At 37.5% G+C, this 18,782-nt stretch overlaps 1 protein-coding gene across 3 annotated transcripts in view; it reads right to left on the bottom strand.

The window, feature by feature from the left end:
• Window positions 1-18,782, bottom strand: part of FAM185A (family with sequence similarity 185 member A) — an 84,029-nt gene that overhangs the window by 57,002 nt on the left and 8,245 nt on the right. For all 3 annotated transcript variants that reach the window (XM_036327625.1, XM_036327623.1, XM_036327624.1), the window contains exon 4: window positions 13,065-13,203. In XM_036327625.1, the coding sequence (XP_036183518.1) occupies window positions 13,065-13,203 (139 nt within the window). The remainder of the gene's footprint in view (window positions 1-13,064; window positions 13,204-18,782) is intronic.

The following is an 18,782-nucleotide window of genomic DNA, read 5'->3' on the forward strand; positions in this document are numbered from 1 at the left end:
CATGCATAACCTACAGACACAGGAGACAGTTTGGTGTTGGATAGAGGGAAGGGGAGGAGGGCAGAGAGAGAAAAATGGGGATATCAATAATAATGTAAACAATAAAAAAAGAAAATATTATTTAAATACACTGACTATGCATTTTCAACCTAAACATCACTGTATTTATCAGATTACACAAAGTCAGGTTTTGAACCAAATAATGCTAAAATAATCTATGAGAAAAAAAATAACAATTATTTTTCAGGCCAATATGTCATTCTTATATGTTAAAGTGGTTTCTGTGCCAAGAGTTAAGGAGGTTTGGTACAGGAATAATGAATCCATTGAACTATGACTAACAAAGAAAAAAGCTTCAAAGGTTTCCATCTTTAAATGAAAACATATTTTCCAGGTCAGGTATAGGATATTGCAACTATTCTTCCCAGTCCCCCTCCTCCAATACCAAAAATAGTAGGATATTTCTTCATGTATTATAATTACTCTGGAGCCATACAATCCATATTTACTATGCTAAGGTATAAGCAATACCATCTCTTCTATCATAATTCAAAAACTACACTTAAAAGTAAAAGAATATTATTACCTTAAAATTAATCTAGGGTAAGTAAACTCATTTATTTCATTTCAAAGGCACATAATTTATTTTGCCAATAGTCAGATATGCTTTGATAACAAAAATCTCTTAAAAGTCTTATATTCCATCATACTTCATGGGAGTATATGAACAACAGTTACATTTGTGTGGGAACAAAACGTGGTTTGTATGAAGTTAAGCTCATAAAATTGTTTTCAAGTCTCAGTAGGTTATAAGGTTGTAAAGAAACTGTTAAATGTGTTATGTAAATATTATTTCACTGGTGTGTTCTAGACACTTTTCTAATTTCAAATCCAAGAAATGTAGATTCGCCATCACATGCAAATAGTGGCCAAAGATCATACAGCTGCTTAGATGGCTTACAATAATCCCTGCCTCTCAAGTCCTTGTATAATTTCCTCCCCTCATGTGTAAGCTGGACCTAATGATTTGTTATTGACAAAGAAAATAGGGCAAAAATGATGGGATGTTAATTCCAAGATTAGGTTACAAAAAGATTCTCGTTTCTGTCTTGCTAGCCATCTTTTGCTGTGATGGAAGCCAGCTAGACATGGTGTCAACTGCCCTATGAAAGAGGCTCACAAGCAAAGAATTCAAAGATGCCTCCCTCTAACACAAGCATGTCAAATTCACAGCTGAGGGGCCACATGCCTTGTTTAAATAAATGAAGCCTGCGGCCTGCAGGCCGTGAGTTTGACATGCTTGATCTAACAGGATCTGAACTGAATCCTGCCAACAACCACACCTAGTGAGCTGGGAAGTAGATTCTCCCCTAGTGAACCTTCAAATGAGCCCACAATTACAACCCCCTGAGGGATCTTGAGGCAGAGGGCTCAGTTAAGCCGTATACAGACTGTAAAGACAATAAATGTTGCTTTCAGTTGCTAAGTTTTGGGGTAATTTGGAACAATGGAAGAGGTAACTAGAACAAATTTTGAAAGCTAAAAGTGGGATGCTGCCCTAATAAATACCTAACAATGTGGGAGTAGCTTTAGAACTTGGCATTGGGTAGAGGTTGGAAGGATTTTGAGGAGCATGTTAGAGAAGGCCTAAATTGCCTTGAACAGACTGTTAGTATGCTTCCCATGAGGGCTCAAAGGGAAGTGAGGAAAAATGTTTTTGGAAACTGGAGGAAGGAGGACCTTTGTTAAGTAGTAGTAGAAACTTAGCAACACTATCACCTTCAGTAATATGGAATATAGGAAATATACTTAATAATATGAATGACCTAGCTGAGATTCTAAGCAAAGGCAGTGTCGTAGGCGATACCATTTTTTTTTCTTCTTGCTCACAGTAAAATGCAAGAGAAGAGAGATAAACTAAAGAACTGTTAAAACAAACAAACAAAAAAGAACCAGGACATGACTGGTTTTGAAAATTCTCAGTCTCTTAAGATAGCAAAAGATGCTAAAGTGAAGAATGGCTTCCAGGCCACTGACACACATGGCCTAAAAATATAGCCAAGGGGGTAACTGTAAAACCTTCTGTTAAGACCCCAGAAAGATGGAGGGTGGTACTTCACAGTATGAATGTTACACAAAAAGTCCTTTAAAAAGACTTAAAAGATCACAGATGCTCTCAAACAAACAACAGGCCCTCTAGAAAGCTGGAGGGCATTGTACCTCAATACCTCTGCAGAAGCCCATATTTCAAAGATTCTTGGATATGGCTTTTATCTAGTGGAATAAACCCCAATGCGATTCACAGGAAGCTGACAAAATTTTTGACAGAAATACGTCAGCAAACACACTGCAAAGTGGACTAACAGGAACAGCGACAGTAAAAAATGAAGAGCCCACTGGACCCACAAAATTCTACTGGCAGGAAGCAGTCTAAGAAAACTACTCAGCTCCAAACATGTGCCACATAACATAAAAAAGGACTCAGAGGCAGGAACCCAGAGCTCAGACAGCAAAGCCTGGAGCCCTAAAGAAGTATTCCCAGAACTTGAGGTTTAATCAAAACCTCCAATGTTTGCCCATTCACATTTCAAAATCACTACAGACCCATGACTCCTTTGTGCTTCTCATTTCCCCCTTTGAACAGGAAAGTCTAGAGCAGCGGTTCTCAACCTGTGGGTCGCGACCCCTTTGGCGGTCGAACGACCCTTTCACAGGGGTCTCCTAAGACCATCCTGCATATCAGATATTTAAATTACGATTCATAACAGTAGCAACATTACAGTTATGAAGTAGCAACGAAAATAATTTTATGGTTGGGGTCACAACAGGAGGAACTGTAAGGTTGAGAACCACTGGTCTAGAGCAATTTATCCTATTCCTATTTTATCATTATATGTTGGGTGTGTAGGTGATGTGTGTGTGGGTTGAGGTGTGAAGAGTAGGCAATTTGTTTCTTTAGTTTATAGGTCTTCAGATTCAGAGGCATACCTTGGAGATATTGCATGTTTGGTTCCAAAACACCACAATAAAGCAAATATTGCAATAAAGTGAGTTGCAATCATTTTGCTGGTGGAGGGTTTGACCTTCAATTTAAAAAACATGCAACATCTATGAAGCACAATAAAGCAAAGCACAATAAAACAAGGTATTCCTGTACTGGAGGATTTGTACTTACTAGTAAGTAACTATACCTGCGGAGCCTCATCTACATTGGATCTGATTTTGATGCAGACATTCTGGACTCTGAGGTGATGTATAATGGGATGTGACTTTTGGGATCCTTGGAAGGAAGGGAGTGTATTTTGCACAGGGGAAGGACATGAATCACCGAGGATGGAGGTAAGATTTTAGCCATCCAAAACCTTATAGGATATATGGGGGGGATGCACACATTAAAAGTTAAAAATTAGTATTTATTAATAATTACAAATTAACCTCATAAATGAACAGTATGAATTAGGTGCCAGAGCCATTCAGAGAAAAGAGACTAAAATGACCTAACATACACAGGGACAATAGTCATATTGGAGATTATCACCAGAGTTGGGATTTGAAAAGGATAAAATTTGAATATGCTGAAGGGGAAGGATTCTCTGGGAAAAAGAATTACATAAGCAAAGATAAAAAGGCAAAACTATACATGTTATGTTTAAATCATGCAGATCAGTTAGGCTGGAGCAATTAGGCAAGTCTATGAGGACAGGGATCACATCTTATTTAGCATTATATTTCGAGAGCTTAGCACAGTGCCCAGTATGTACACAGTAAACACGATTATTTTTTTGAACTAATGTTCAAATTTAGTTTGGGAAAAGTAAAGATCAATCTGCAGCAGAATCATGGAATGCTAGTCTACTGACTTTATCCTACACTGAAGGAGATGGCAAAGAATTTCGAAATGGCAACCAACAGATGAAAACTATACTTTGGACAATTAACCTACTGTGAGACACTGGATGTTTCCACTCAGAATTCTCTTTACTGCTTACAACTCCTGAACACTTCAATAATAAGATGAAGCAGACACCTAATATTTGTGATTTTAAGTAAGTATTAGGAAAGAACAATGACATAGTTTTATAGTTAGTCATTTAGTTAGTAAGTCCAGTCACATACTCAACAAGGCAAAGGAGCTTTACTATCTTCAAAGAATGCAGTAAAAACTCACTATTTTTAATGAAAATACAGTCTTTCTTAAAGAGTGTATCATTAGTACTCATGATGAAAGTAAAGCAAAATCAAGAAAATAATGGTTCTCAGAACCATAACACAGTATATGACAGGAGTCATATACTAGGCCTGGTTTCTGGGACTTCTCACATGATCCTCTATGATCTCTCTTCCTTTCAAGGAAGACTGGAAGTCGCACACTGAAGATGGCAGCATCACCTTTATAGAAGGAGCAAGTCCCTCCACGCAGCTGAGCTGAGTCCAAACAGGGCATGGACTAGCAACATTTAGTATCACATGTCTAAATCTTGAAAAAAATTTATGCGGTCTATACCACAAAGGAAGTGTAATTCCTTTCTAGTATTTCCTATAAAAGTGTTTTAAGTCCAGATTCAATATTAACATAACATTATCATAGGTCAAAATGATAAACCAACATTTTATAATGGACTTAATACTAAAATTTAAATGAAGTATTTTCATAAACTTCATGAAAAGTTGTTTAATCCAATTAAAAGCTTCTTTCTTTTAAAATTTTATATTATTTCTGACTTTCTAAATTTACAAGGCGGATTTATAAATTCACCAGTGACTACATGTCCTTCTTAAGGCAAACTGGGACATTTCTTTATGAAATTCTCAGTACTATCAAAGTTATCAACTGGCCCTAGCTGGTTTGGCTCAGTAGATAGAGTACTGACCTGTGGACTGGAGGGTCCCAGGTTCGATTCCAGTCAAGGGCATGCTTGGGTTGCGGGCTCGATCCCCAATAGGGGGCGTGCAGGAGGCAGCCGATCAATGATGGTCTCTTATCATTGATGTTTCTATCTCTATCTCCCTCTCCCTTTCTCTCTGAAATCAATAAAAATATATTTTAAAAAAAGATTAAAAATAAATAAATAAAAATAAAAGTTATCAATTGGGTGTGTACAGTTAATGTACCTTTTCTGTGAAAGTTTCTAAAAGGCACAGTAGTTATTTAAGAAAGAAAAAAAAAAAAAAAAAATTATAAAAATAATATGCACATGGTCAAAAATTAAAACCATGCAAAAGGTTACACAATAAAAAGAACTGTCCCCCAGCCAGACCCTGTCCCATTCCCAAAGGTCCCGTCCTACAGTAGGGGCGACACTTTGTATAATCTTTCTAAAACACTGCTTACGTAATATGGGGATATACATTTTTCCCTAAAGAAGAAGAAAACACTTGCTAATGGAGAAATATTACACACTGCTTTGTATCTTGCTTTGTCACCTAATGTCTCTTAGGGAAGATTTTTCTCTAAAATAACATGGACATGTCGTTATTTTTTTTTTTAAATGTATTTATTGATTTTTCACAGAGAGGAAGGGAGTGGGATAGTTAGAAACATCGATGAGAGAGAAACGTCAATCAGCTGCCTCCTGCACACTCCCTACTGGGGATGTGCCCGCAACCAAGGTACATGCCCTTCACCGGAATCGAACCTGGGACCCTTGAGTCCGCAGGCTGACGCTCTATCCACTGAGCCAAACCAGTTAGGGCAACATGTCGTTATTTTTAACTGCATATTTTTCAACTGTAATTATCTTCAATAAATTATTTAAATAATAGTCCCTGCTGATCACAAAAAAAAAAAAAAAAAAAAAAAAAAAAGAAAGAGTTTAAGCACGTACAAACTGCTAAATCTTTGGTGAAACAGGAATTTTGAAGTACTGAGAAAACTAATACTCAACAATTTATTTATTAAGGTATGTTCCCCAAAAAACTAAAATGAGATCCTAAGTTATAGATGGAATCTAAGTATTTACTATGAAATTTTATTCATTAATCACTTATTCTAAACAGTAATTTAAATATAAAACACTAAAATAGCTGTCATGAGTATCTACTTATATAAAAACCCTGGGTGTAACATCACGACCCGAGGTGGGACCAACTGGAAGGAAGTCAGTTCTGCAGGGGTTGTCTTGGAAACGGCTGTACCCTCCCCCAATCTGTTTCCCGTAAGGGCAGAAACCCGCCCTTGGAGCATGGAGGCATATCTTTATAAAGTGTGCCTGGCCAGCACAGCCAAGGGTGAACCTGAGTGGGGGCAGCTGAAAGGCTTAGAAAAGACAGACAAGAGAATGAAAGCTGGGTCTCGGTGGGACACTGCTTCTCTGAGACAGCGACCACACCCACAGCGGTGTCTTTATTTTATAGCAGATGCCACGAGACAAAGATGTTTAGAACATTCTCCTGGGTTTCAATCCTACTCAACTACATGCACCTTAACTCTATTAAGCCTACATCACTCAGGCACGTGGGGCCATGTGTTTGGACCATAGTTTCAAGCTTACAATTATAGCTGTTGGCTATAATTGTGCTGGGAGGGCCCTGCCCTCCAAGCTGGGACTTGCACGTGGCAATGAGAGGACTGTGCCCTCTCATCAGTCCAAGGCTTGAACCTGTCCAAAACACTGTAGCGGCTCCCCACAATGAAGTTTTAATACATTATATTAGAGGTTGTGGTGGTACTGTTTTACCCACAGCGTCTATAGGAATTGCTGTAAATTTAATTCTCGGTGGAAGAACATTTCATTCCCAATATAAATGACCAATTCCATTAAATGAAGCTTCAATTTCTAGACTCAATATAAACAGTGAAGTTGCTAAAACTATTAAAAAGGCCCAACTGCTCATTATTGATGAATGCATCATGGCATCCAGTCATGCTATAAACGCCATAGACAGATTACTAAGAGAAATTATGAATTTGAATGTTGTATTTGGTGGGAAAGTTCTTCTTGGAGGGGATTTTCGACAATGTCTCAGTATTGTACCACATGCTATGGGATTGGCCATAGTACAAACGAGTTTAAAGTACTGTAATGTTTGGGGATGTTTCAGAAAGTTGTCTCTTACAACAAATATGAGATCCGAGGACTCTCTGCTTATAGTGAATAGTTAGTAAAACTTGGAGATGGCAAACTTGATAGCAGTTTTCATTTAGGAATGGATATTATTGAAATCCCTTGTGAAATGATTTGTAATGGATCTATTATTGAAGCTACCTTTGGAATAGTATATCTATAGATAATATTAAAAACATATCTAAACATGCAATTCTTTGTCCAAAAAAATGAGCACGTTCAAAAATTAAATGAATACATTTTGGATATACTCGATTGAGATTTTCACACATATTTGAGTGATGATTCCATTGATTCAACAGATGCTGAAAAGGAAAATTTTCCCACTGACTTTCTTAATTGTATTACTCCTTCGGGAATGCTGTGTCATAAATTAAAATTGAAAGTGGTGCAATCATCATGCTATTGAGAAATCTTAATAGTAAATGGGGTCTTTGTAATGGTACCAGATTTATTATCAAAAGATTACGTCCTAACATTATCGAAGCTTAAGTATTAACAGGATCTGCAGAGAGAGAGGTTGTTCTGATTCCAAGAACTGATTTGTCCCCATCTGACACTGGCCTCCCATTTAAATTAATTCAATGACAGTTTCCCGTGATGCCCGCATTTGTGATGATTATTAATAAATCACAAGAACAAACTCTAGACAGAGTAGGAACATTCCTACCTGAACCCATTTTCGCACATGGTCAGTTATATGTTGCTTTCTCTCGAGTTTGAAAAGCATGTGACGTTACAGTTAAAGTTCTAAATACTTCATCACAAGGGAAATTAGTCAAGCACTCTGAAAGTGTTTTCACTCTTAATGTGGTGTACAGGGAGATATTAGAATAAGTTGAATCACTTTATCAGTCATTGTTTGATCAGTGTTGTTTTTATATCATGTTTTTGTTGTTTTTATATCATGTTTTTGTTGTTTTCATATAATGTTTTTGTTATTTTTATATCATGCCTCTGTTGCTATTATATCCTTTTGTTACTGTTTATTTATTAATAAATCTATATGTTATTTTCATGTACATTTTACTAATTTCCTTTCATCTCTCACACTTCTATTACAGAGAAAGGGCAAACAGCAATATTAAAATATTTCTGCTAATTAATTCCCTTTTAATGTGCACAAATTTCGTGCACCGGGCTACTAGTTCTTACATATTAAACCTAATCAATATGTTTAAATTATGTTATAAAAAACCAATCCCAACAAGCTATTTCAAGGAAGCTTTTCTTTCTCTCTAAAGGAGTCAGAAAACTATATATATGTTTATGTTCAAAAAATATATTTAGAATACATGTGAATATATTTCACATATATGTATAAAATCTTTAAAATCATAAATATTCAAATAGCAAAATAGAATATACTTACAATCTAATTTTTGATAACTTAGAATGAAATCAAAATAGTATACTGTAACAAAATCTTTTATCTAAAAACAAACTACCCCCTTACCCCCGCCCTCTTCTGGGGATAAACTTGTATGACTTGTATACATGTATATAAGCCAAACCAATGGACATGGACAACAGGGGGATGGGAGCATGAGTGTGCGGGGCGGGGGGGCGGGGGGGTGGGGAGGTTGTGGTTAATGGGGGGGATGAGGACACATTTGTAATACCTTAACTAATAATAATAATAATAATAAAACAGAAAAATAATAAATAAATAAATAAAAAATAAAAACAAACTACCCAAGTACCCATTCTCTCACTATATCTCCAGGGCCAGAGCAGCGGGGAATATTTGTTGAATCAATGAATAAACTAGTTTCTTTTTTATTAGAAGGCATAAATACTTAATAACTGTGATTCAACCAACTTTAATAAGAGTAACTACTACTCATTAATTACCTTACTCATTACTCACTACTAGAAAATACAGGGTGGGATAAAAGTAGGTTTAACAGTCATGGTATGGGAAATAATACAATCATTAATAAAAAAAATAGCCAAAACCGGTTTGGCTCAGTGGATAGAGCGTCGGCCTGCGGACTGAGGGGTCCCGGGTTCGATTCCAGTCAAGGGCATGTACCTGGGTTGCGGGCACATCCCCAGTGGGAGATGTGCAGGAGGCAGCTGATCAATGTTTCTCTCTCATCGATGTTTCTGACTCTCTGTCTCTCTCCCTTCCTCTCTGTAAAAAATCAATAAAATATATATAAAAAAAAATAATAAAAAAAATAATATAAGAATAAACTGTGCTTCGTGTAGTCACAACTGTAAACCTACGTTTGCCACACACTGTGTGTTGAATAAATCAATAAATGTAACTGTAGTGGATGCTGTGACTCATCATCCAGAACCCTTTGTAAAACTGAAGGGCTTATTTTCTTAACTGTTAGGAGTAATGCTGGCAGACAGCCCTCAGCTGTCAGCCTGCTTAGGGGCTCAAATAGCCTTTTTGGCCCAAGATTACACTCATTCCTGAGGCAGCTTGCATCTAATTGAGGCAGGATAATAAGAAGCTAGGAAAATTCCTGGGCAAATAGAATGTGGAAACTGAGACAAGATCATTAAACAAGGCCAAAGAAATTAACCAATTGATAGCCAGCTAGTGAATCAACAAGACCTTATTTTTCCTAACCAAGGGCACTTGAGAACAAATGGTTGATACCTCTCCTCTCTGACCAGAGGATAAATAGCTTAAGTCACCCTGACCAGGGAGATAGAACACAGAGACCCAATTAATGCTATTTGTGCCAGCCAAACCCAAGGATGGATGAAGTCAGAGAAACAAATACCAAAAACTCGATTACAGACAGACAGACCCAAGATAAAAGTAAAGGAGTGAAGTTGACCAGAGAATAATCCCAAACTCCCTTATACACTCATTTTGATGTATCAGCATATTTAAAATGCACCTGGAAAGCTGATGAATATTCTGCTGAAACCCTCCCCTAAGATTTTGGCCCCGAGAAGAGAAATAAAAATCCTCAAGAGAAAGGATGCTGGGCGGGCACTCTCTGGAGCACTTTTTACTTCTTTTCTCCTAAACTCTGAGGGTCCCCACGAGACCTGCAACCAGGGGAGCAGCAGGTAGCAGAAGCTCGTCCTGGGTTTACTACCTGAACCTGCCTCTAAGCCCCTTTCTCTCCGACTTTCAGTGAACTAACAGCAGCTCTGCCTTATCTCACCTCTGTCACTGTGACTGTTACTTCCCAGTGAGCTATCAGTAGCCCTATCTTAGGGCTCACTTTCTATGGAGCCAAAGCAGAGCATCGCCTAGGCCAGTGGTTGGCAAACTGCGGCTCGCGAGCCACATGTGGCTCTTTGGCCCCTTGAGTGTGGCTCTTCCACAAAATATCACGTGCGGACGTGCACGTACAGCACGATTGAAACTTCGTGGCCCACGTGCAGAAGTCAGTATTTTGTGGAAGAGCCACACTCAAGGGGCCAGAGAGCCGCATGTGGCTCGCGAGCCGAAGTTTGCCGACCACTGACCTAGGCTCTCTCCTGTTATTTCTTCTAACTGTAAGTCCTTCCTTTGCTCCACTGTCCGCAGCTTTAATAAATGTACTCTCAAAATCACCTGGACTCATGTGAAATCTTTCCTGCAGGAAGTCAATAACCCACACACTACAGGCCAGCCTGAGGTAGACCTGCTCTGGGTCCAGTCCCCATCCGGTCACATAATAATTGGGGATATAAAGGTCCAGCTCTCCTTACCTCAATTTGAGACAATTATGAGGATCACCCCAGCTTCCGAGCTCATTCTTGGGGTTGCTGAGACTGCATCACAGTCCAACTTCCATGGGAACTGGGCTTCCTTTCTTTGCATGGCATTGAAGGCCTCCCTAGTACATTGCTATACTCTAATTTTCATCTTAGAGTCTGCTTTCAAGAAACCCAATCTAAGACAAAAGATGATATAGGTCTGATCCAGATTTAAATCTCCCAAGGAAAGGTACTTAACTTCATAGTAAAGTCAGTAAATATAAAAGGCTTTACAAAGACTAAGGAATGATAAACTCTTTTATCCCTACAATTCGTTTCCTTATTTCAGCTACTTTAAATAATCAAGAGACCTGGAATATTTTGAGGGCTGCCTTTGTGCATCTGTTTTAGTATCATGTAAACTATTAATGACAAACTGTACCAAATGCAATTATTACCTAACTTAAAAGAAAGCAAAAATTAAAAATTAAACATTAATGAATTTAGTATAAACATGGCATTGCAGAGAGAAGTTGTTCTTATCATGGGTGTTAATTAAATTTGACTTGATAAAGAATTGCTTTACCATTAAAAGCTACTCAATACATTAAGTACAGTACGTTTTAAAAAAAATCCTCATCTGAGGATATGCTTATTGATTTTAGAGAGATGGATGGAAGGAAGAAGGAAGGGAGGGAGGGAGGGAGGGAGGGAGGAAGGAAGGAAGGGAAGAGAAGATAGATTAATGTGAGAGAGAAACATCAATGGTTCCCTCCCATATGCACCCCATCCAGGGATGGAACCCACAGTCTAGGTTTGTGCCCTGACCAGGAATCAAACTCCCAACTTTTTTGGTGCCTGGGACAATGCTGACAACCAACTGACAGACCCAGGGAGGGCTTAAGTACAATACTTTTAATTATAATGGACAGAAATGCAATGCTTATGAAAAAGTCATTGTTAAAATATGAAAAGTTACAAATTATCAGAACTATTCAAGGCACAGCTGAGTAAAAAATAAATGAATAAGTAACAAAACTATTTGCTTTATCTGGATATAGCGCTATTGGACTTAAGCTATTTTGGGCTTAAGTAATACCTTAATTTGGTAATAATGGTTGATGAAGTACAACTATTAAATTGAGGCTCAAGAATTACTTCAAGAATGTAAATACTCATTTCCTAAGATTTAAAAAAACAACAACATGTTTTTTATTAATTGCAGAGAGAGAGGAAGGGAGAGAGAGAGAGAAACAGCTATCAGTTGCCACTCATACAGGATGGAACCGGCAACCTGGGCATGTGTCCTGACTGGGAATCGAACCAGCGGACCTTTCAGTGCACAGGACGACACTCAGCCAACTGAGCCACATGGCTAGGACAAGATTTTTTAAACTGTAAGACTATTTGTCAATTTGCTATACAGATTGGCTAGCACTAGCCATGCTTTTCTAGTACCACCTAATAATTAATGCTCACTACTAAAATCTGGAAGTTTTGCCAAAGTGTATAGATCCCAATATTCAGCTTTCCGATAAAAGTTAAATGATTGGTCTATATATGGAAAATGTTTCAGGCTACACTCCCTGGAAAATGGCCCAAAAGGCATTTAATTCTATCTATCTATATTTCAGGAAACATGCCTAAACTTGAATCATCTGCTATGTGGAAATTTAAGAGGCATGCTGAGTGACAAATTACCATCATGACCTTTGCCATATTTCTTCACCATATTCTCTTCTTTCAATAAAATGAATCAACTAAGTAATACTACTTGTCCACGGAGATATGTTTTGATAGTCACAAGATGATATTTAATCAAAGAAAACTGAAAACAGCATAGAGTATTGAAAAGACCTGGTGCCAGTACTAACACACATAAAATATTTTAGTCAGAATTAGTAACTTATCACTAAGTTACTATAATTAGATTCCAAGTATTTCATTAACTTATTTAATACTTACCTTTCCCTATCATAACATAAAAGCAACCACTGACAACCCATCTTTATTTTTAACACTGCTTTTATTTATTTGTGCTTTCCTCTAAATATCTCCTGCTCATATTTCCTTACTGCTGCTTTCTTTTTATAAGAAAATTCATTAAAAATCAGAATCATTATTACTTTCATGTATAATAGCATAATGTTCAATTTCTTGCCCAAATTAAATAGCTTATAAGTCATTTTATTTTATGGGTTTTTTAAAAGATGGTTACTCTGTATTAATCAATTAGAGGGCCAACTTCCTAATGGCAGATCCTTTAATGACAGAGAAAGAGTCATCTCTTAAAATGTACATTATGTGGAAAGTCTGAGAAGTATTAGGCCGTTGTCATCTTACCATGAACACTTCCTAATGTAATATCCCCAGCAGCAGAAGATAGAAATGATGATTCTGTGTAAAGATACTTGGCTTTCAGCAAACCATCTTCAGTAGATATATTAACAGAACTTCCCTGAAGTTTATCTATGGTCACAGTCTAGTAAGAGAAAGACTCAAATTAGTTCATTATAAAACAAATACTGGTAAAAAGCCAAAATGGTACAGAAGTAGTAGGTAACTACATAAAAAGTTAGTACCAAATCACTTTATTGGCTTTGATTCCCTAACTCTATCAATTACAAGATTAAAAGTGACAGTGCACTCTCTGTAGAATGTGAAATAGACCCATTATATTCATTTATTTAGATCTTTAATTTCTCTTAATGTTTTACATTTTCTATGTAATTTTTCATATTTTGTTACATTTACTCCTATTTGATATTTCTAAGTGCTACTATAAAAGATATTTAAAATTTTACTTGACCTAATTTGGCTTTTTTATTTGACCTTAAATCCAACAACTTTACTAAACTAATTTTAATAATTTATCTGAATTAGAAACATGTTTTTACATGCATAATTATATTATCTACAAGTGATAATTCAGTGGTGAATAGAAGCTATGGGGCAGCAAGAATTCTCATCTTATTCCTGTTCTCAGAGGGAAAGCTTTCAACATTGTATCAAGTAGGATGTTTGCTATAGATACCTTTTTGATCTCTTTTACCACATTAAAGAAGTCCTCTTATACTTCAAATTTGTTTTGTTGCTATTTAAATAAGGGATTTTGAATTTTAGCATACTTTATCTGATTTTATTAGACTATCATGATTTTTCTCATTTCGTTGTTTAATGCAGTGAATGCACTATAATTTTAAAATTTTTCCACTTTACATCTAATAAGGCAGTAGCTTTCCACTGAACAAGATGGAAGGAATTTTGTATTTATCCCTAAGTTTCCCTAGCAAAATGTGGTATGCATTTATGTCTCACATATTGTGCACAATATAAAATGAAGATAGCTAGTTTAGAATTGCAAATCATCTTTGTAGTATCTTAAACAAATGTTTTTAAGCATAAAATGAATGTTAATATAAAATTGTTAATATAGAAACTGAAATCACCAGGAAGGCTTGCCAGTTTTGCCCAGGGTCAAATTAATGTATTACACTGGGGTGTTTAAAGAAAGAACATCATTGTTTTTTCAACACATGGGCACTGGTATAACCAGCTCCTAATACAGCCGTGGGCAAACTATGGCCCGCTGGCCGGATCAGGCCCCTTTGAAATGAATAAAACTAAAAAAAAAAAAAAGACCGTACTCTTTTATGTAATGATGTTTACTTTGAATTTATATTAGTTCACACAAACACTCCATCCATGCTTTTGTTCCGGCCCTCCAGTCCAGGTTAAGAACCCATTGTGGCCCTCGAGTCAAAAAGTTTGCCCACCCCTGTCCTAATATATCCTTCAAAAACTGTTAAGCATTCAAAATATTTTTAATAAGAATTGAATTTCAAGAATACTAAAATATGAGAAGACAAATACAAATATGAAAAGGGAAAGAAAAGTACCCAGTGGTTCTTATCAGAAGTAAATTAGAATCATTTGGCCCTCTGGATTTGAAATATATAGTTTTCTTTTTTAATGGACTTTTATTAAATATACTAGAGGCCCAGTGCATGAAATTTGTGCACTCAGGAGGATCTCTCAGCTGGCCTGCGCCCTCTCGCAGTCTGAAAGCCCTCAGGGGATATCTGATAGTTGGGCATCCTTAGTGCTGCCATGGAGGCGCGAGAGGCTCCTGCCACCACTGCTGCACTCGCCAGCCATGAGCCAGGCTCAGGGCTTCTGGCTGAGCAGTGCTCCCCGTGTGAGCACACTGACCACTGGGCGGCAGCTCCTGCATTGAGCACCTGTCCTCTGGTGGTCGGTTCACGTCATAGCGACCAGCTGTTTTGCCGTTTGGTCTATTTGCATATTAGCCTTTTATTATATAGGATAATACACACACAACTGCTTTTTTACCTACTACAGTTTGTTCTAAGCTAATTTTGGATCACGGAAATTTTCACTTTAAATTTAGTTTCAATAATCCCATCAACCAAAGATAGATATATTCAAATTTGTGAGAATACAATGTTTGGCATTCTTCAGTGTTATAGTGAAGGTATAAAATTTCTGAAAAATTTATCTTTTACCTACAAAATTTCTTCATGAAAAGTTGCCTTATGCATATTTTTAAATTTTCTAAGCTTTTACAAAGTAGATAGCAAGTAGGAATATTTCAGTTTTTACAGACACAGAAGCTGTTTTAGGGAACACCAAAAGATAAACAGATAAACATTGAGAGAATATTTGAATCTAAATTGAACTGGCAAAGAGGCACTTTTGATTAGACGCTCCCTATAACCAAATAGCCTTTAAGAGACTCTATGAATATCTGGAAAATGCAAGGATTTACTTTGTTCATTAAACAGGAAATATTTTACTCTGTAGGAAGCTAAAAATATACCCTCCACTGCCCCACCAAAGCAAATGAAAGCAAGTGAAAGTATACTTCCCCCACTACAATATAGTAATTTTAACTGATTATTCTATAAAATTAATTTCAAACAAATTCAAAATTCACTAATATAATGCACTATATCAGATAATAATTAGAACAATTAAACTTAGGACATCACAGTTTACAGCAAAATATTGAGGTTCTAATTTACAGTTATTAATGATAATGAAACAAATCATAAGTAGACTCTTTGAATTAAATTATATAGCTTGCTTATTAATAGAAAATAGCTATTTAAAGAGAAAAAATAGATCCCAAAATCAATACCTTCCTGAGAGATATTACTATAATTAATTCCCTTTTCTAAGAAAATGAGAGGAAAAACTTTTCATAAGTTTAGTTATTATAAATCAACATTGCATGTAATGAAAACCAAGTTTTAAAGAACCATTGTAGCTTTGCAGTCCAACCTACAAAGAGAGGTCAACTAACAACTATGTCATTAATTTATCCACCAATCATATGAATTTCTATCTTCTCTGTACCAAAATTAGGGTATTGAAATTACTGATATAATTTAAAAACAGCAACTCCATATAAAATAACATGTAAAGAATGCTGTTAAGTGTTTTCAGAGCTCACTTGATTCTCATAATCTTGTTGACTGGGGAAACCAAATAATACCATCTCTGTTTTATGAATAAAGAAGTCTCAGTAAAGTTAATGGTAGATCCAGGACTGGTCAAGTTGTCTTTGTTAAATGTGTTTCATTTACCTTTATCACCATCATTATAATCTCTAGTATAAAAACCCCATGGCCTTGACGCCTTGATGCTGTAATGACCAAACTCCAAAAGGCACCTGTTGAACATCATAGGATTTCTTCATGGGAACAAGTGTTGCTCTGTTCAATTCTCATCTTCCAATGAAGGACAATTTAAGTGCTCTTGAGAAGGAAAGGTTAGGGCAGGAAACTATTCTTATCTCCGTCCACACGGTTTTTAAGGTAGGCAGGCTGCGTGTGCGGCGAGGCATGTGCAGGTGGGCGGGGACTTGATGCTGGGCCCCATGGTGCACTAGGTCTAGGTCGCATGCAATTTCGCACGGTGGACCTCTAGTAAACACTATATTAGAGTTAGCTACATGCCAGACATCATTTTAAGTACTTTGTCTGTGTTAACTCATTTAATCCTCATAACAACCCTCAGAGTGAAGTACATTACTATTATTCCATTTTCCAGAAAAAGCAGACATATAGAGATTAAGTAATTTGTCTGAAGTTAAAGAGCTCAGTAAGTAGCTGAACCAGGATTGAAACCCAAGTAGTTTAGTTCTTAATTCTGTGCTCTTAACCAATTCACAATGCTGCTTCTCAAATATGCAAAGCATATGTCTGTGAAAGTAGTATATTAAAAGTTAACATCCTATATAATAAAAGAGAAACATGTAAATTGACCATCCCTCCACTACACTCACCAGTCAATCAGGAGAGTATGCAAATTAACCCGACAAAGATGGCGGGTTAATTTGCACATGCAGGCACCGAGTGGCCTGAGTCCTGGGAACATCCTCAGGACTCAGGCCGCTCCTAGCCTGTAGGCCCGCACATAGGCCCTGAGCAGCCAGGGTTCCAGAACGCCCCCGGCCAATCCGGGCCTACGGGCGCAGGCACCAAGCGATGTTCCCACCCTGTGGCACTTGCGCATGTGCCAGCGCCCCCCAGCTCGGCGCCCATCACGGGGCGAACAGGCCAGGCCAAGCCTCCCCCCGATCCCAGGCAAAGAAGCCGCTCCACTGACCAGCCTACGCTATGGACCTGTTTGGGTAGGTGGCGCGGAGTCCAGGGCCTCTAGCCTGCAGCCACGGGAAGTCTCCCTCTCTCCAGAGTTAGGAGCACCAGCCCAGGTCCACCCAGCAGCCAGGTCCTGACTGCGGGGGTGAGTTCCTGCGGGCTGGGGTTTGATCCCTAGGCATTAGCAGTAGGAGACCAGTGCCTTTGTTATTGCTGTGTGTCCGGGTTTTAATTGGACAAATGCCCAATGGTCCTGGGCGCCAGCTTAGCAAAATCTTTTAGGAGGAGAATTCTGTCTGGGTTTCCTCAAATTCCCTCAGCCACTACTCACCCATCTGTAAAGGTGCAGAACAAGTGAGGCCACTTAAATAAAAATTAGAGGTCTCCAGCAATGGTGGGCCTCTCTCATCACAATCATTTGGACTGTAGGCATTTGAGTATTTATCTAGGCACCATGACAGGGAACACACAAGCTCAAGTCATGATCTCTGCTCTTAAGTAATTCACAATCTTATTAGAGCGAGTGGATGATAAAAGCGCAGTAATGACATCAGAATGTAAGGAAACAATACAGAGAGGAACAGAGGCAATTGCTAGGATGATTTTCCAACAATTAGTACAGAGTATGTGCTGTGAATTAAATGAAAAAAATATGTGTGGAAGTAGCTGCTTCATGAGTATGGGATCCCTTCCTATTTTAAAAAAAACTGAGTTCCACGTGAACTGTGTAATATGCTATGATATCCGAGGCACAGGACAAGGGAGGCCCTAAGTGTATTATGCTTTGATATTTGAGTCATTCTTTATTGTTCAATGTGATTTATTTCTGCACGCCTCAGTTTTGTAATAGTTAAATTACTAGAATAATACATCTTTCTATAAAATATTACTAGAAGATCAAATGATCAGGTGACATTTATTGTTATTTTCTATAAATGAACACAATCTCTGGTATGCTAAAGTGATAGCTATTATAGAAATATTCAGATACGGAGACCTACAGGCTTGATTACAAGTGAGGCTTACTATCACAACCCAAATTTATTGCTTAAAAAAAAAAAAAAAAAGCAGGGAGCCAACTAGAAACTGAACCAAATATAAGCCCTTGAAGGGCAAATGTAAATTGGATAAGCTTTGCCATTACAAGAGCAAGAAGAAAAATTCAGATGCAAGAAGGAGAAGCACACTGCATCTACCCTAAGTTGCTGCTAAAGAAAAAGAATGATATACTATGAAAATACTTAATACAGATTATAAAGAGATTTGTTCAAAGAGGATTTCCTAGAGTAGGTGGTATTTCAGTTAATTTTTTTAAATGTGAAGAGTTTAGCTAGATAAGAAAAAGGTGTAGGGATCCCAAATCGCAGAGGGTGCAGGCGGGGCTGAGGAGCCCCCCACCCGCATGCACGAATTTCATGCACCGGGCCTCTAGTAT

This window comes from Myotis myotis, unplaced genomic scaffold, assembly GCF_014108235.1.
Source record: "Myotis myotis isolate mMyoMyo1 unplaced genomic scaffold, mMyoMyo1.p scaffold_m19_p_11, whole genome shotgun sequence".
Taxonomy (NCBI): Eukaryota; Metazoa; Chordata; class Mammalia; order Chiroptera; family Vespertilionidae; genus Myotis; species Myotis myotis.